Source organism: Lathyrus oleraceus, chromosome 5 (genome assembly GCF_024323335.1).
Source record: "Lathyrus oleraceus cultivar Zhongwan6 chromosome 5, CAAS_Psat_ZW6_1.0, whole genome shotgun sequence".
Taxonomy (NCBI): Eukaryota; Viridiplantae; Streptophyta; class Magnoliopsida; order Fabales; family Fabaceae; genus Lathyrus; species Lathyrus oleraceus.
This window is the reverse complement of record NC_066583.1, coordinates 476345624-476366354: the sequence shown is the minus strand read 5'-3', so window position 1 is coordinate 476366354 and position 20731 is coordinate 476345624. Positions and strand designations below refer to the sequence as shown.

Below are 20731 nucleotides of genomic sequence, written 5' to 3'. Positions count from 1 at the left end.
AGGCGAAGTATTTCTTGACTGCATTTGGGTTCACAGGACGAGTGAACTATTCACCATCCATAGTTGTAAGAATCAATGCACCACCTCAAAAAGGCTCTCTTGACAACATATGAGCCTTCATAATTGGGAGTCCATTTTCCTCTGGAATCTAGCTTGAACGACAAAATCTTCTTGAGCACAAGGTCACCTTCTCTGAACACACGAGGTTTGACCTTCTTATCAAAAGCTTTCTTCATTCTCTGCTGATATAACTAACCATGACACATGGCAGTCAATCTCTTCTCTTTTATCAAATTCAACTGATCAAACCCGGTCTGACACCACTCAGCTTCAGTCAACTTGGCTTCCATGAGCACACGCAACGAAGGAATCTCAACCTCTACGGGGAGCACTGCTTCCATACCATAAACAAGAGAGAAAGGGGTTGCCCTTGTTGAAGTGCGGGCGGATGTACGATATCCATGCAAAGCAAAAGGGAGCATCTCATACCAATCCTTATACGTGACAACCATCTTCTGGATAATCTTCTTGATGTTCTTGTTCGCAGCTTCAACAACCCCATTCCTCTTGGGTCTGTAGGGAGACGAATTATGATGTGCAATCTTGAAGTCTTTGCAAAGAGCTTCCACCATATTATTATTATTCAAGTTCGACCCATTATCAGTAATGATCTTACTTGGCACACCATAACGGCATATAACCTGATTCTTGATAAACCTTACAACAACTTGCTTGGTTACGTTTGCATACGATGCCGCTTCAACCCACTTTGTGAAGTAGTCAATTGCTTCCAAAATGAAACGATGTCCATTCAAAGCTTTGGGCTCAATCATATCAATTCCCCACATGGAGAAGGTCCATGGGAAAGAGATAACATTCAAAAGTTTCGGAGGAACATGAATCTTATCAGCATAAATTTGACACTTGTGGCATTTCTTCACAAATTTGCAACAGTTAGATTCCATTGTCAACCAATAGTAACCTGCTCGCAACATCTTCTTCGCCATTGCATGTCCATTGGAATGAGTACCAAAGGAAACTTCATGCACTTCGGTCATCAACAAGTCTGCTTCGTGTCTATCCACGCATATGAGTAAAACCATGTCGAAGTTTCTCTTGTACAATACATCACCATTCAAGTAGAAATTGCTGGCTAATCTTCTCAAAGTCTTCTTATCTTTCAAAGATGCCCCAGGCGGGTAAATCTGACTTTGGAGGAAACATTTGATGTCATAATACCATGGCTTCTCGTCTTTAATTTCTTCAACAGCAAACACATGAGTTGGCCTATCAAGACGCATCACAGATAAATTGGGAACTTCATTCCAATACTTCACTACAATCATTGATGCCAACGTTGCAAGAGCATCTGCCATCCGATTTTCATCTCGAGGGATATGATGAAATTCAACCTTTATAAAGAAAGTTGAAATCCTCCTCACATAATCTCTATATGGTATTAAACCGGGTTGATTCGTCTCCCATTCCCCTTTGATCTGATTCACAACCAAAGCCGAATCACCGAAGACACCCAAATATTTGTTTCTGATATTCATGGCCTCTTCAAGCCCCATAATGCAAGCTTCATATTCTGCCATGTTATTTGTACACTTGAAAGTCAATCTAGCTGTAAATGGTAGATGTGTGCCTTGAGGAGTAATAATCATTGCCCCAATTCCATGTCCATATTGATTAACAACTCCATCAAATATCATGCCCCAACGGGAACCAGGTTCTGGCCCTTCTTCAAGCAATGGTTCATCACAATCTTTCATTTTCAAGTACAAAATCTCTTCATCAGGAAAGTCATACTGTACTGACTGGTAATCTTCAATTGGTTGGTGAGCCAAATGGTCAGCCAAGATACTAACTTTGATCGCTTTCTGAGATCGGTATTCGATATCATACTCTAATAATAACATCTACCAACGGGAAATTCTCCTAGTTAAAGCAGGCTTCTCAAATATATACTTGATTGGATCCATTTTGGATATCAACCAAGTGGTATGATTCAACATATACTGACGCAGACGCTTAGCAACGGTATGATAAACTCACATAAGTCATTATTAATATTATATTCTCTCAAAGGCAGTGTGATCATTCAAGGTTTGTCTACTTTCACCCAGGAATAAACATGTGTCACTAGTGTATGTTAATAACATACCCATCATTGGTTCCTCATCAAATTTGGTTCTCAAGCTCATCAATTCTCTTCATGCCACATTTGCTCGGAAAAAGTTACGTAGGTCTGCACACTTCTTGGGGATAGAAGCTAAAACTTAGGACAATGGCTTTATTCTACGCACTCAATCCAAATACATCAAGGACTTGCTAGCTCAAGAAAACATGAGTAATCAAAATTGACCACTTTAATGTCACTTTAACTAGATCAGATATAGCATTTAGTGTGACTAAGGCATGCCATTATATGTCATTTCCCTTGGATTCACATTGGTTTGTGGTAAAAAGGATTCTAAGGTATCTTAGTGGAACTCTCGCTCATGGTCTTCTTTCATCTACATCTCCCCCAACACAAGTGTTCTATTAGAGCATATAGTGATTCTGATTGGGCTTGTGACCCAGGTGATTGAATATCAACTTTGGTGCATGCATGTATTTTGGACTTAACCTTGTTTCATGGAGCTCTGAAGAGAAACCACTTGTGATTAGGTCTAATATAGAGACTGAATATTGAGCCTTAGCATACATAACCTCAGAACTTCTATGGTTATAATCATTGTTAGTTGAACTTGGTATTCTCTTCTTCCCACCCACATTCTCTACTTTTCCCAAAAGTTTATAGGTTCCATAGAATTTAATTTATTTGTCGAGAACAAAGCATACACAAAGTGATAGGTGAAGTTATACTTGAAAACTAGATATTATACAATGGACTAAGAGAATGCATTAGATGAGAAACTAATGAATATAATTCCAACACATTTTCCTATATATGATTTTAACGTATTTTTAATTTGATTTCGTGTGCAAAGAAAACCATACTTTGAATTATATAAATTACTGAATGGATAAAATATATTGCTAGTCTCTATGGATACCTTAAATAAAAATACTTTGAGACCGCTAGAGAATAGTCATGGTCTCAGTATTGTTGTGATATAACTCAGATTTAAATGGTTCATTACCATTTCATTTACATTTGAGTTTACATTTGATTTCAGTTTAATTTGGTTAATGTATAAAACTAAATGTTAATAGCATTTGTAACAGAATCTTGGATTTGAGAAATTGAAGAAAGTTAGTAAAAATCTCTCTCTCTCTCTCTCTCTCTCTCTCTCTCTCTCTCTCTCTCTCTCTCTGTGTGTGTATATATATATATATGTATATATATATATATATATATATATATATATATATATATATATATATATATATATATATATCCATCCATCCATCTGTCTCTCTCTCTCTCTCTCTCTCTCTCTCTCTCTCTCTCTCTCTCTCTCTCTCTCTCTCTCTCTCTCTGTAACTATCCTTTCATCTTCATCTTCTTCATCTTCTTGTACATTATTAATGGTGTTTCATTGTTGAACTCTAACAATTGGTATCTAGAGCTCTATTTCAATTCACAGGGAAACACGGGTGTAGTGAGGTGTGTGATTGATTTTAATTTTGAAATTCGCGTTGAATTGAAGTTTGGAATCAGAGAGAATCATAGATCTTAATTCTCGTCATTTAGGAAACATGAGTTTTTGTGAGAACCGGGTGATTGGATTTGCACAAGAACTGAGATGAACGACAGAAACGGTAGCTTGGACACTAAGATTCCAATATTCGACGGAAAGAACTAGAATTGGTGGTCGATTCAGATGCGTGTGTTGTTTGGAGCTCAAGATGTTCTTGATCTCGTCAATGACGGTTACATGTCGGTTGTAGAAAATACAACATAAGTATAGAAGAATGCGCAATGAGAAACGAGGAAGAATGACCAAAAGGAGTTGTTATATATCCATCAGTGTGTGGATACAAAGGTGTTTTAGAAAATTGATGATTTGACGATGGCGAAGGCAGTGTGGGATACAGTGGTATGATGATATGGTAGTGACACATCAGTGAAGAAGGTTAAGCTTCATTCTCTATGTAAGAAATATGAGAATCTCAACATGAAGAACAATGAGAAGGTACATGATTACATCTCCAAAGTGATTGTGGTCACTAATGAGATGAAGTCTTGTGGAGAAACACTTTCTGAACAAGTAATCATTGAAAAGATACTGAGATCACTTACTCCTCAGTTTGATTACATATTTGTAGCCATATAACACTCTAAAGATACCAGCACCATGAGAATTGAAGATCTTTAGATTTGTTTAGAGGCACAAGAGTTACGTCTGACTAAAAAAAACTCTAAACAAGAGTTAGAATAGGCTCTGAAAGCTCAAACTCACAAAGCTTCTTCTGGCAAGAAGAACCAGAAGCAAGCATGGTTAGAGAACAAGAAGAAGTATGATGGTGGTGTTTAGAAGTCATAACTCTCCAATTTTCATAAGAAACATCATAATGTTTAGAAGGGAAGGGAGAAGTTTGACAAGAGAAAGGTTAAGTGTTACATTTGCAACAAGTTTGGCCATTTCGTGTTGATTGCTGGTCAAACAAGGTTAGCAATGGTTAAGAAGCCAACATAGTTAGAGGAGATTCTGATGATGAATTTATGCTACTGATGACATCTGAGAATGTAGGTAGATCAATGGTAGACTGGTGGTATATGGACATTGGCTGCTTAAATCACCTAACTGGAAACAAATAATGGTTGGTTGATTTTGACTCTGGTAAAAGGACCAAGATCATATGTGTTGATGATGAGTATTTGAATGCTAAAGGAATGGGAATGTCATAGTTAAGTTTAAAAATAGAAAAAATTTATCGATCAAGGATGTATGGTATGTTCCTGGCATGAATAGATATTTGATGAGTGTAGGTCAGCTGATTGAAAAAGGTTTTTTAGTAACCATGAAAGAAAATCTCTTGAAGTTGTATGACTGTAATAAGAAGTTGATTATGTAATATGAACTAGGAAGAAACATAATATTCAAAGTGAATATTGTAACAACAAACACTCAATGCCATAGTGCAAGAAGTGCTAAAGGGAAAAGTGAGTTGTGGAACAAGATATTGAATTCCTAAGATTGTGGTACCATAGAAATCATGTGATTTATTCATGAAAGGAAAGAAACCAAGATTGTTATTCTCATTAGAAATGCCTCCAAGAGAAACTCATGCTTTGGGTGTGGTGCATTTTAATGTATGTGGTCCATTTGAGGTACCTTCACTTAGAGGGAACAAGTACTTTGTGTCATTTATGGACGAGTTCACAAGAATAACATGGGTAGCACTCATTGAGTTCAAACATGAGGTGTTTGTTCAGTTTTAGAAGTTCAAAGTGAAGGCTGAAAATCAAAGTGGACAAAGGTCCAAGATCCTCATAACTAATGATGGAGGTGAGTTCAACTCAATAGAGTTCAAGCAGTTCTGTGAAGAACATGGTATTGAGAATGAGGTAACTGCTCCATACACTCTACAACATAATGGTCTTACTTAAAGTAGAAATAGAACTCTACTTGACATGACAAAGAGCATGCTGAAGGAGAAGAATCTACCTAAGCAATTGTGGGGTGAAGCAATTGTTACTTCAGTATATGTACTCAACAGATGTCCAACAAAGAAGTTGAAAGAAGTAGTTCCTATTGAGAAGTGGATTTGAAGAAAGAAAAGTGTCAATCATTTTAAGGTATTTGGTTATGTATGTTACAAATATATACCAGATGCTACTAGAAGGAAATTGGATGACAATAGTCATCTTTCTTATAGTTTACCAGAATACAGGTGCTTATAAACTCTATTTACCAGTCACCAACAAAGTTGAAGTAACGGAGATGTCATAGTGAAAGAATTTGAAATATGGGATTGGAGCAACTGTCAATCTAACTCTAGTGTAGTGTCAACACTAGAGTCTGATTTTGCCTCTGAAGGTGATTCTGACTCTGAAGGAGAGTATGAATCTGAAGATGACTCTGACTCTAAAAGTGAGTTTGACTCTGAAGATGACTTTGACTCTGAAGGTGGAACTTCTGAAGGTAGAGCTTCTGAATGTGGTCCAGCCTCTAAAGGTGGAACCTCTGAAGGTAGAGCCTCTGAAGGTGGAACTTCTAAAGGCGAAGCTTCTAAAGATGGTCCTGCTTCTGAAGATGGACTTGCACAGTTCCAGAGGCCACAGAGAGTTAGACAGATACTAAGAAGACTTGTAAATTTTGAGTTGCTGGAAGATAATAAGATTGATTGTAAAGGAGAAGTCATACAGAGTGCCATAATGGTGGACTCTGAACCTGTCAGCATCAATGAAGCTCTAAAGAAGAAGGTGTGGGTGAATGCCATGATGGAAGGGCTTGAGGCCATTAAAAGAAACAAGACATGGAAATTGACCATTCTACCTTAGAACAAGAAAACCATCAGTGTGAGATGAGTTTTCAAGATAAAGTTAAAGCCATGTGGTTCAGTTGTCAAACATAAGGCAAGGTTACTAGCTATAGGATTCCTATAAAAGTCTGGTTTAGACTACTTTGAAGTGTTTGCACCTGTTAGCTAGACATGAAACCAGAAGGTTGATTATTGATATAGCTGCAAATAGGAATTGGCCTCTAATACATTTAAATGTAAAGTCATCTTTTTCTTAATAGTCCATTGCAAGAAGAAGTTTATGTGTTATAACCTCTTGGATTTGTGAGAGAGAGCAAAGAAGGGATGGTGTACAAGTTTCTTAAAGCCTTGTACGGACTGAAACAAGCTTTAAGGGCTTGGAATCTGAAAATTGATTCATTTTTCAAGCACCTGGGATTTAAAAATTTTGAAATGGAATATGGTGTGTACGTGAAACATACTTCTGATGACAATGTGTTTCTAGTGTGTCTTTATGTAGATGACATACTTCTGAAAAGAAGTTGTACTTCTGAGATAAATAAGTTCAAGAAGGTGTTGATGAACGCATTTGATATGACTGACCTTGGAAATATGGTATATTTTCTACGGATGGAGATTTTGCATTCTGAGGAGGGAAATATTATGCACCAACTGAAATATGAACTTGAGTTGCTAAAGAGATTTGAGCTGATAAATTGTAAGTCAACAGTCACGCCTACTGCGACAAATCATAAGTTGGACTCTGATTTTAATGGTGAGGATATAGATGTTACAACCTTCAAACAGTTGGTTAGTTGTATAAAATATTTGTGTAACATCATGCCTAGCATATGTCATGCCGTTGGAATGGTGAGTAGGTTTATGAGTAAGTCAAAGTGGTCACATTACCAAGCTGCAGTCAGGATTCTGAGGCATGTAAAAGGAACTCTGAGGCATGAAATTTTATTTCTATCTAGAGTGTTAGATGCTTCTGAGCTAGTATACTATTCAAATTCTGACTAGTGTGGTGACAGAGTAGACAGAAGAAGTAATACAGGATACATGTTTATGTATCTGGGAGCCTCCATTTCTTGGTGTTCTAAGAAGCAACCATTAATTGCATTGTCAACATGTGATACTAAATACATAGTTGGTCATTTGTCAGCTTGTCAGGTTGTTTGGATGATGAATTTGCTGCAGGAACTGAAGTTCAAGGTGAGCAAACTAGTCAGATTGATCATTGACAACAAATATGTCATAAGTCTTGATAAGAATTCAATGTTGCATGAAAGAAGCAAACACATTGATACCAAGTACCATTTTCTGCACAATCAAGTTCAGAATGAAGTACTTGAGGTTGTTCAGGTCAGCATTCTGAAGCAACTTGCAGATGTATTGACCAAGGCAACCAAAATTGAACACTTCATCAATTTGAGGGATGAAATTAGTGTTGTTGATTTTTAAACTTGAATATGAATTAAGGGATGGTGTTGTAATGTAATTCAAACTCAAGTGGTTCATTTGTATTTCATTTACATTTGAGTTTGCATTTGATTTGAGTTTCATTTGGTTAATGTATAAAACCAAATGTTAGTTGCATTTGTAACATAATCTTGCATTTAAGAAATTGAAGAAAGTTAGTTAGAAAATTTTGTTTCTCTCTCTATTTTTCTGTAACTATTCTTTCATCTTCATCTTCTTGTGCATTATTAATAGAGGTTCATTATTGAACTCCAACAAATATCATAGTTGTTGAGTGACTTATATATTTGAGAGAGTAAATTTATAACTAATCTAACGGTATAATAGAATTTCAATACAACTTTGATTGAATTATTTAATCCTAAAGTTGTTGGTGATAGTTAGTTATACAATTTTAAATAGTACCACAAAACATCATAAAGAGAATACCTAATAGATATTCAACCTAATAATATTTCAATGATATAATATTTTTAATTCAATATTTTTAGATATAACATAAAACATACACAATATCACAACCAACCTTTTATGCCTTTATAGGAAAATTAACTTATTTGTTATGTTCATATTTTGCATATTTAAAGTTTGTGCAAAATGCGGGAAAAGTATTGTTTTGAATTGTGATTAAAATTATTTTGTTAAGTCAACTCAGTTGATAGTTATGCAAAAATATCAAAGATTATGGCGCAGGTTCGAACCCGCGACATCTCACTTGTTCATCTTTAAAAGGTGAACTATAACCATTAGACTACTTAACCCAAAAAAAAAGTTGAAAATTGATACCTAACAAAAGATAATTAAGAGTAGGAAGTTGCTACCTTTTGGAAGAGAAAGTCAACACGACTTTGTCTCTACTTTCTCATCTAAATTTTTATTTTTATTTTATTTTTTCTTATAAAACACTCTACAATCACCATATTTTCTCAATCTGAACCGAGACGGGTGTGGTGGAATGGTGGAAGTTGGGACATGTAGAACTATATTATGTACTCCATATGTAGGGATTTTCTACACTACCTAATGCCTTTATAAATGAAATAAGACAAAATTTTGTCACAATCCTCGTGTTTTTCTGAACTATAAAAGGTTTCAAGGTTTTTTCTGGGTTAAAGTTGGCATATAGGTCATAACTTACATTAAAAAAAATCAAAAATATATTTTTTGTAAAAATAAAAATAGAAAAGAATCTCAATAAGAATAAATATGCTTTTATATTTTCTATCTTAAAAATATTTAAAATTATTATTCTTAAGATTTAATTTTCTACAAAGTGTCACATTGAAATATAATAAAAAAATGTTCTCAGGGTAGCAAACGGGTATATCCACTCCGTTTAATCCTATTCTACAAATAAATTAGATGGAGCACGCAAAGTTGAGGGTGAATCAGAAGTCTTGTCAGAGCCTGCTAAAAAATGAGGCAGGGTGAGGATAGGCTCAGTTGCGCAAGTGGACAAAGAAAAATATGAACATTGAATTGAAATAAGAATAGTCTCACTTTTCTTTTTGAAAGAGCATAGCACTGAGGGAGCTTCTAGGATCTCCTTAAAACCCCGGTGATGTGCTAAATGAGCAGGAATTGAACTCATTAATGGGTCAATTGTGGCGTTTACTCTAGTAGAAATGGAAGAATATGATCTTCTCGTAATATAATAACGACATCCTAAAATTCGTTCTCCATCCTTCTAGTTATAATAACGACATCCTAAAATTCGCTCTTGGGGTCCTCCCATTTCCTTTGGTTTACTGCTTGCAAAGCATCTCAAGTAGTTCTTTAAGCATTTATTAACCTCGTTCGATACAGTTCTTTAAGCATCGATTAATCTCGTTCGATACACATCTAATCTCATGTCCACTTCTGTTTAGACCCACACATACACCTCCCAAATCATGTTTTAAATTGGACGAAATAGACAAAATAGAAGGAACAAGATGGAAACTTTAACTCATCATACTAAAAATAGCAAGTTAAATAGGTGGATCCTATGAGCCTAGAAAGCTAAATAGGAGGACCCCAAGAGCCATATTGCTTCTCCTATGGGGTTATAATTAAGAACTTTCAATTTTATCTTACACATTAATCTAGGTTTTGAACAATAAGACCGTAGAAGGGGACAAAGTAGGTGTTAATGTTAAGAAAACAGTCAATTTCTTCTCTATTCTTTTTAGAAAATTTCTTCTTAAGGTGACCTAATGGACAAAAACACAAAGTAGTAATGTAATAAATTCAAGAAGAAAAATAGAAAAATAATAACACCCCCAATCTACATACGAAGAAAGCTAAAACCAAACTATTTTTTAATATTTCCTTTAATATTCATTTTTTTATCAGCTGAAATTTAAGAAGATTAAAGTGAAACATATTTTCAAAGTGCGAGTTTTACATAAATTACATTCAATAAGAGAATAAATGTTAAAAATTAATAAGAAGAAAAATGTTTATGGTGTTTCTCATCTACATATTGCCAAAAAGAAAATGGTAAATGGTAAAGTACTATCCTATAATTGATATTTGACTATGTATCATTTCCCTTTGTCTCTTTAAGCATCGATAAACCTCGTGTGATAAACGTTTAATCTCATGCCCACATTTGTTTAGACCCACACCTACACCTGCCAAATCATGTTTTAAATTGGACGAAACTGACCAAATAAAGGGGACAAGATGGAAACTTTAGTTCATATGACTAAAATAACAAGCTAAATAGACGGACCCGATGAGACATACCCATTTTGCTTCTCTTAAAGAGTTATAATTAAGGACTTTCAATTATATCTTACACATTAATCCAGGTTTGGAACAATAAGACCGTAAAAGGGGACAAGGTAGGTGTTAATGTTAGAAAAATAGTCAATTTCTTCTTTATTCTTTTTAGGACGTTTCTTCTTCTTAAAGTGGCCCAATGAACAAAAACACAAAGTAATAATGTAATAAATTCAAGAGGAAAAACAGAAAAATAATAACACCCCCAACCTACATACGAAGAAAGCTAAAACCAATTTATTTTTTAATATTTCCTTTAATATACAATTTTTTATCGGTTGAAATTTAAGAAGATTAAAGTGAAACATATTTTCAAAGTGCGACTTTTACATAAATTATATTCAATAAGAGAATAAATTTTAAAAATTAATAAGAAGAAAAATGTTTTTGGCGTTTCTCATCTACATATTGCCAAAAAGAAAATAGTAAAGTATTATCCTATGATTGATATTTGACAACATACCTTTTCTCTTTGTCTCTTTAAGCATCGATTAACCTCGTTTGATACTCGTCTAATCTCATGCCCACCTTTGTTTAGACCCACACCTACACCTATCAAATCATGTTTTAAATTGGACGAAACAGACCAAATAGAGGGGACAAGACGAAAACTTTAACTCATCCGGCTAAAAATAGCAAGTTAAATAGGTGGACCCGGTGAGGCATGCCCATTTTGCTTCTCCTAAGGACTTTCAATTTTATCTTACACATTATTCCAGGTTTGAAACAATAAGACCAGAAAAGGACAAGGTAGGTGTTAATGTTAGAAAAACAGTCTATTTCTTTTCTATTCTTTTTAGATCATTTCTTCTTCTTAAGGTGGTCCAATGGACAAAAACACAAAATAGTAATTTAATAAATTCAAGAGAAAAAACAGAAAAATAATAACACCCCAGTCTACATAGGTAGAAAGCTAAAATCAAGAAGACTAAAATGAAACATATTTTTAAAGTGCGAGTTTTACATAAATTACATTCAATAAGAGAATAAATGTTGAAAATTAATAAGAAGAAAAATGTTTTTGGCGTTTCTTATCTACATATTGCTAAAAAGAAAATGGTAAAGTACTATCCTAGAATTGATATTTGACGATGTATTGTTTTCCTTTGTCTCTTTAAGCATTGATTAACCTCCCATCTCTGTTTAGACCAACACCTACACCTGCCAAATCATGTTTTAAATAGGCCGAAACAGACCAAATAAAAGGGACGGGTGGAAATTTTAACTCATCCGACTAAAAATAGATAGCTAAATAGGCATTCCTGTTTTGCTTCTCCTAAAGGATTATAATTAAGGACTTTCAATTTTATTTTACACATTAATTCAGATTTGGAATAATAAGACAGTAAAAGGGGACAAGATAGGTGTTAATGATAAAAAAAAAAGTCAATTTCATCTATATTCTTTTTAGAACATTTCTTCTTCTTAGGTGGCCCAATGGACAAAAACACAAAGTAGTAATGTAATAAATTCAAGAGAAAAAACAGAAAAATAATAACACCCCAATCTACATACAAAGAAAAGCTAAAACCAATTTATTTTTTAATATTTCTTTTACTATTCAATTTTTTATCAGCTAAAATTCAACCAATTTATTTTTTAATATTTTCTTTAATATTCAATTTTTTATCAGCTGAAATTTAAGCAGATCTCCCTTTATGCGAGACATATTTTCAAAGTGCAAGTTTTACATAAATTACTTTCATAAAGAGAATAAATGTTAAAAATTAATAAAAAGAAAAATGTTTTTCGCATTTCTCATCTACATATTGCCAAAAAAGAAAATGTTGAGAAAATGGTAAAAGAATTTTTTGAATTTCGCACTTTGAAAATGTTGAGAAAGTGTCTAAATTGATATTATATGATCAAATATAGTGGAATGAGATAGAATAGTCTCAAGATTTTTTTACTTAGATGAACAATAAACTGAGATATACTTGGAGACCACACCACAAGAAAATTTCAAATATTAAAGTATTCAATGCTATTCATTTCCACTATCCAACACACAAATTTCTTTCCCCTGATTCTAGTTCTGTGAAGGAATATTCTATACCAGTTTTAGAAAGAAAAAAAACTAAAGTTACACATTATAAAACATTAACACAACAAAGAGGCATCATCTGTATTCCTCGGGCAATCGGTAACCTGGTAAGACTATCTTGTTTGCGAACATTTTGCCAGTCTTTGGCATAACATGCCAATGCAGAGTAAAGTTAAATTCTTTTCCGCGCAAATTGCTTCCCTGTACACAAAAAAATGGTATTAAGGATTAATGAAGTTTAAAGCAATACAAGCAATACAGATTAGACACAATATCGTTGAAGAGATGAATACCTGATCGATGAAGCGGTATTTATTCGATGTGGTGATTGTAAACTTTGAGTGCTCTTTAGACTGAATGATTCCATCCCAGAGAGATATCTGTAAAATGGCATCTCAAGAACCTAAGCAACATACATGACACAGCATATATATACAGAACATGACAGAGATATATGCAGCATAACAAGCAAATAGATGGTTATCCAAGTAACACAAACATTGAACTTGCTACCAAAATAATGAAATTTGAGATCCACCAACCAACTATTAACATTTTGTGTCGATTTTTAAGTTGCTAAGGAGATAGAATGAACAATTGTGATATAGAAAAAATGAAAGACAGACTAAAAAGAATGCATTTTAAGAAATAATAAAGAAAATCTTATTCCGTTTTCAAAAACTTTATAAAATGCTACATCTATTTAAAATATATATATATATATATATATAAATGACAACTGTGTGGAAAATATTAAATCGGTATTCACTTAAGTTTGTTAACTGAAATGAAAACAAAAACAAGAAACATAATGGATCCTACACGTGTATTTCAATTGAGGATGCAAACTAGCTAACTAAAGAAATCGTACCTGATTCAAGGCATGCTTTGGAGTTACATATTCAGCGGTTAAAAATACAAAAACCTGCCAGCATGGGAAAGAAGCAAAACTAAGTTCCTCAACAGACCCAAAAATACTAGATATGCGAAATTGGCAATATAACAAGATATGTAAAATTAGTTTTCATTCTTCCTTCCCATCCATTCCTGATATTTATTGCTTTTATATACATTTAAGAAAGCAAAAATAAAAATTAAAAAAGCAAATTGAAGTCAAGAACCTGTTTTGTGTTCCACGTGAAAAGGGTTTGTAAATCTGTTGATATATTCAGTGTCAAGCTAACCTGCAAGAATGGAAAGGCTCATGCTTCAGATAGGGAAGCATCACGAATTTTGGTAAGATGGTTAAAAGAATATACACATATATATACACATGAGTTCCATGTTCTTTCACAATTTAACAAACTATTGTGTACTCCTAAGTTGAGGATACTATCAAGCTAGATATGCCATCAGCATAACTGAATTTCAATTTCAATCACCCAATTTACTGACATAATTACTGCCATATCAGTCCTGAATTGAAACTTTTAGGTTACTTGACATGTTCCAAAGCCAATTTGCAAGTCCTCCCAAATTACTGAGACATAGTTACTGCCATACCAGTCCTAAATTTCAATTTTAGGGTAGTTGACAAGTTCCAAAGCCAAGTTGTAAGTCAATCAAATCCTTGATGTACAAGTGTTGAAGTCTATAGAAAATGCCTAAGTTGAGGACGGCATAAATCTTAAACCAGATAAGCTTTTGAGATGAAACCTTTTCTGACATTTTTCTTAACCCTAATGATGTGTGTGAAACCGGAGGTCAACGGAGACCGTGAAGACCAAATATTGACTTTTAAAGATCTATTATAAGTGACTTAGATGAACAAAATCTATTAAGACCAAAGCAACCCTGTATACCAAAACTTTGGTCAAGGAAACAAGTATAACTCAGGAAGGGGGTTTTGAATTATTTTGTAGTTCTTAGTTCAAGTGTGTTTTTTTCCCTCTCCAGGTAGCTCACATTTTATTGTTAGCTTTCGCTTGTAATATTTTTTCTCTCTTGCACAACTTGTGCTAGGGTTTGATTCGAATATAAGTTACTTATGGCTTTGCAACAAAAAAAAACTAAGGTAGGCCCCATATTTGCAATTTAACACTAAATATGATATTGGAGATAGAAACTTTATATGTTAAAGGAGCCCTATCTAGATAAATGAAGATCAAACAGACTTTGCAATCTCATATAGTACACATAAGTCTAAATAGAATATTTAGAGAAAGAAATGATAAGTAGACCTTCAGAAATCAAACTTAGGAGCAATAGAAACCCTAACCATTTAGCAGCAGCTAAAGAGCTACTTTGCCGCAATTTGCAGTCGCTAAAGCCCTGGATATCTAGTGTTAAGCGCAACACAACAGGGCATTTCCGTTCAATAATACATTTTCTATTCACAAGAAAACAACCTATGCAACAGTTTATACTGGAATTTACCAATAACCAACAAACAGAGAAATTTCAAATTTGAACCCCAGTCACAGTAAATGTGAGGAAAGATCAGACCATATGTGCCTCGGGTGTGTGATTCTGTTCTAATAGTAGAGAAGACAACTAATATACATGTTTGGTATCATAGCGGAGTTTACAAAACCAACCTTGGTTAATATATTCATGTTTAGTATCACCGCGGGAAAATCATGTTTGGTATCACCATCAAGTAAACTAAACTAATTATCATTGTCCACCAAATTCTCCCCTCATGATTCTCCCTATGTTTCCTCTCATTCTCTCATTCCCTAAATTCCTTCTCCCTATATTTCCAGCACATCATAAATATGAATTGAATTTCTATCTATCACTCTCTTAAGTATAAAACTCACTACCTTTACACACACAAAAACAACCTGAGACACAGACAGAAACTAAACTAAACAAAAGTGTAATCAATTTTGCAAACAAAATCACTAATTTAAAGCCTACAGTAGTCAATTTTGCAAACAGAATCACTATAAAACACACTATAGGAATCAAAATCACTTCCTTTTTAACAATAATCAAACAAGAACGAACGAACGATTTACCTCATCATTTCCATTAGGTTGTTTCTGAAACCAATTGATATTCAAAACCTAAATCCACAAAAAAAAATCACAAACGAAGTTAAAATCGAGAATCACCGAAACTGAAAGGGGTTTTAGGTACATACCTTGACTTCAACAGTAGGAGATGGAGAATTGAGAGTATCGGTGAAGGAAGCTATGGCGCATATGAAAGCAAGAATGGTAACCGCAAAGGTGAATAAAGCATTCGCTCTGTAACCAAAGGAATGCATTTTGATTGAATTGAAGGAGAGAGAGAGAGAGAGAGAGAGAGAAGGGTTTAAGAAGAAGTGTAATGACGGAGCAAAGGAAGAATAGTGTTCTCTGATTGGTTACACCACGCGTTCGGTGGGGTCTCATTGGATTATTAGATTATTGTTAAAATTAAAATTAAGAAAGTGTATTGTTTTGTAATGACTATAATTATTATTTTTTTCTTTTTATTAATGAAAAAATAATAAAATTTTCAATTTCTTTAACCAAAGTAAAAATTTCATAGCACATAGTAAGGGGGTGTTTGTTTCATGGATACAAATGTTATTCCCGGGAATATGACATTTGAATTCACATATTCCCTTGTTTGTTTCAAGTTTTGATAATTTATGTCTGGGTACTTTTTATTCCTAGGAACATGTTTTGTTCATGAATTTCTCCATTTTTATTCCCATGCCAAAGGATGGGAATCTTATATTCCCATGGAAATATAAAATAACCAACCATAACTTCCCACTTTCATGTTATTTTAACATATTTATTTTTTAATTTTTAATTTTTAAAATTTAATTAAATAAAACTTAAAAATATTCCTGGGAACTTTATTGATTTGCCAAACACATTGATGGGAATAAAGTTCCTGACAATAATATTCCTAGGAATGATATTCCTGGGATTATAATTTTAATCCATCAAACAAACACACCCTAAGAGATATTTTTTCATTGGCTAGATGAATTAATCTTAAGAGTTGTTTGAAAAAAGTTTGGGTCATTGTTCTTCTTAGCTAATTATGTTAGGATTATAATAATAAAAATAAAACATTTTTAATAATTTTGTAATTATAATTTATTGACGAGGTAAAATATTTTTTAAAAATTTTGACCAAAAAATATATATTTTTAAAATATATTATTTTTCTTAAAAATGAATTAAGTATAAAATCATTTAAATATTTATTAAAAATAATTTACGCTTATATAAAGAGATTAAAGATAGTGCATTGATAGTGTAAAATAATTTTATACTATCATCCAATAGAAATTTATTAATTTCTCATTAACATAATTTTTAAAATGTAAGCGTGATTTGTCGAGATACACGTCGTTGATTATTGTCGGTGTAAAATTATTTTACATTGTTGATAGTTTTTTTTCTCGTATATAAATATATGTTTAAGAAAGAGGAACAAAATTCATATAATCAAGTTCTCAAATGGTATGTGGACATTAGATAACATTTTTATTCAATAAATCCAAACTTATGAGGATTTTCTCAGCAACATCAATCATCATTCAATAACTTTTCCTACCGCTACTCATTCCGTTGAAATACAAGAAGATGACAAAGTTTCTCTCCTGAAACATGTCATTAAGGAAGAAGTCACTTAAGATATAAAATATATGAAGTTGTTTTAGGCTCACGACCCTGATGGCTTTTGGTGGGGCTTTTTAAATCATATTGACATGTCGTGAAAAATGATATATACAACATTGTCAACAACACATTGTGTCACCTCATTATTCTTGTCAATCATTTAGAATGGAAGCAAAATGTCGTCCTTCAAACCATCTCACGACCTTCGCCAAAGAAATTAGGTCTTGCATCATCTCTTCATAATCTTCATCAAAAAGCTCTTTGTTTTTATATTAGATAATGTTCGTAATGGCTCTTGGAAACTTATTTTCATTTCACCCAATGAACCTCACCAATCCCGTCTTTTGTTAGCTAACGTCGTACTCCTGTTATCTAGAGACAAAAGTTCTCAAATCATGTCTATTGACAACCTTTTTATCATTTTATCTATGTCTGATGTCTGAAGATTAATATTGCCAAGTCTCAAACATTTTTCTCCACAAGCATCATATAAGCCAAAACTCACCAACTTACTTGTACCTTAGAATTCTCAACATAATCACCCTAGACAAATAGTTGGATTTTCCTATCCTTAAAAGTAGTGTTGAGATAAGTAATTTCATATTCATCATTAAGAAGATGAAGTATCGTTTTATCTCTTAGAGGAACAAGTTATTTAACAAGCCTGGAAGATTGGCTCTTGCCACATTTGTTCTCACTCGCATTCCTTGCATGCAAAACATATGGCTCACTTAAAGCATAAGTGACACCATTGTATGCATAATTCACAAATTCACCAGGAAGGGTAATTACAACACAAAACTCAATTAGGTTGGGTGGCCCAATATCACTTGCCTAAAAACAAGGGTGGCCTTGAAATTATGGATGTCAACACTTCTCTTCCTGGAAAACTCATATGGGACATGCTATAAGCAACAAACAAGCTTTGTGTTAAGGTCCTCTCTAAGAAGTATGTAATGGGCTCTTAAATTTTCTATATCCCACTATAGGCTTCCCCGCTTGAAATCCCAAATTTTCTTTCATGAAATATTGCCACATTATGGACAATGACATCTACAACCTTGTAAAAAAACACTTTCACTGTAGGATACTTTGATTCAACCATCCTTGTGTCCTTAATAGCTCTTGTTACAAAAAATGGAAACTATTACTACTTTCAAGGAATTAAACCATATCAGTCTCTGCAAAATTATTTATAAGATCCTCACAAAGTTCTAGAGAATTTCCTTTAGTTCTTTCTTAATATTCTCACTGGCCCTTATCAAAGCACATTTCTACCAAATAGAGGAACTTTTGACGATCTTATTATTTTGTATAAACTCTTTTGTGTCATGCATACATTGAATAAGAAGAAAAAATATGTCACTTTCAAATTTGATTTGCAGAAAACTTTCAATAACGTCAATTGTGAGACTTCCTCATAACGTGCCTTTTGGTATATGGATTCTTGACTATCACTATTCATATCATCATGCATTGTATCACATCCTAATCCTTGTATATCATATAGAATGGAAACAAAGTGTCATCCTTCAAGCCATTCAATGACCTTCTCCAAGGGGACTTGCCCTCGCATTACCATTTCATAATCTGTATATAAAAGCTTTTTATTTCACTATCAAACAATATTTGTAAAGACTCTTGGAAACCTAATTATATCCCCCTAATGTACCTCACTTATCACATATTTTACTTGTCCATGATGTACTCATGTTTTATAAAGCCAAAAAAGCTACATATCGTGTCTACTCACAACCTTTTTATTGTTTTAGCCATGCCTCATGTATGAAGATCAACATTGTCAAGTCTTAAACATTCTTTTCCTCTTGACCTCTTTGAATAACTAGATGTTTAACAAACCTAGAAGAAGGTTATAGTCGTATATGTTCTTACTTTCATTCCTTCCTACTAATTCAAAACAAATTCCTTTTAAATCAATTAGGTGGATTGTCCTAAATCACTTTCCCAAAAAATATAAGGTTTGCTTTGAATTAGATCAACCAACGATGCCCATACATATCTCCTTGGAAAACTCATCAGAAACATGCACCAAGAAGAAAAAAAGATTTGGATTAACGTTCTCTCTAATAAGCATGTGGTAGTCTCCTAAATCTTATATTACTCTACCGTAATTGGTTTCCCTACTTGGAATGTCATTTTCAAATCTAAGAATATGTTTATAGATGATTTGGATTGAATGGTGGGTCCTGACTCTTCATTCTTCAGGTTTAGTCAATAAACTTCCATTCGTCTTCTTATATCCATTTCACCTTATGTTCATATACAATACCTTGCTATAATCATGAAAGACATTCACATTACCAACTCATATCTCCTCAATATTTTATGCACTCAACTTTCTCCCAATGTTAATACAGAGGGCACCAACAAATATTTAAGCTTTAACAATGACACTAAAGACATTGTTATTTGTTCAATGACATTAGTGGTAACTACACCACCAAAAATAACTACTTATGTATTCTTAAAAACAAAGAGGGGACACTAATCATCTCATTAGTTCCCCCCATTTTTGGTGTTATATTAAAATCCCCCATCTTTGAGAAGATTAAGTTCTTGTTTTTGCTCGAAACCACAACATGTTCCTCATTGTTTGCATGTTGCGTCATTGTAATATGGACACATCAATTTTCTACACCTGTTGGAGTTTAGAAGATGAATTTTTCTTCATTGACTACGAGATCGCGTTGACTCCAAAAATATGTGGCATGATCTTTGATTTTCTAATGCATATTTATTCACAATCCATGATGGAAAAATTAGGTTTAAAATGGCTTGTCAAGTGCCCACTAAAATGTGTTTTGTTACATGAATATGGTGAGCTTGGAAGAAGAAAATTTTCTACTTTGACCACAACATGGTAAAATCTTTCCTTTCTTGTTTCAACAAAACTCGACACAAACGCATGTATGAGAGACTCGTCAATGAGCATTCCATCAACCTATCTGTATACTTCCTTATCTTGACTGCTCACAGTATGGTAGAATATTTCCTCTCTTGTTTTAACAAAACTTGTCACAAATACACATATAAGAGAGATTCGTCAATGAACATTCCCTTAACCTCTCTTGCATGATCATAATTGCTTATGAAAGTAGCTTTAAGACCCTTACTCTTACATGTCATGGTAAAATCATCTAGAATTTCTTTGGTGCTTATCATAGAGGCTTTTTTAAGAATATTTTTGAAATCATCATATATCCTTCAGACTGAGAGTTGTATGCTATCCAACAGGCCATTTTCATGGCAAAGGAAAGGCCATGGAATTCAACAACTAATTTTTCTACATATATTCTTCTCTTTGTATCATCCTTATTGAGACTTCGTCAACAAGTGCCACAAGTATGTTATTTTTATTTAATATATAAAATACATTGTGGAAAAATGACCAATTCATAATCATCCATTCTCTCCGCGAAGACATTCAATG

General features: G+C 33.5%; 1 protein-coding gene across 1 annotated transcript; it reads right to left on the bottom strand.

Moving 5' to 3' along the window:
- Nucleotides 1–12625: 12625 nt before the first annotated feature.
- Nucleotides 12626–15991, bottom strand: LOC127085541 (signal peptidase complex subunit 3B). Its single transcript, XM_051026059.1, has 6 exons — nt 15798–15991; nt 15673–15720; nt 13831–13893; nt 13581–13634; nt 13003–13089; nt 12626–12910 (listed from the first exon to the last, which is right to left on the bottom strand). Exons 1-6 carry the CDS (start codon nt 15921–15923, stop codon nt 12785–12787), a joined length of 504 nt encoding a protein of 167 aa, XP_050882016.1. The 5' UTR covers nt 15924–15991; the 3' UTR covers nt 12626–12784.
- Between the last annotated feature and the right edge of the window lie 4740 nt (nt 15992–20731).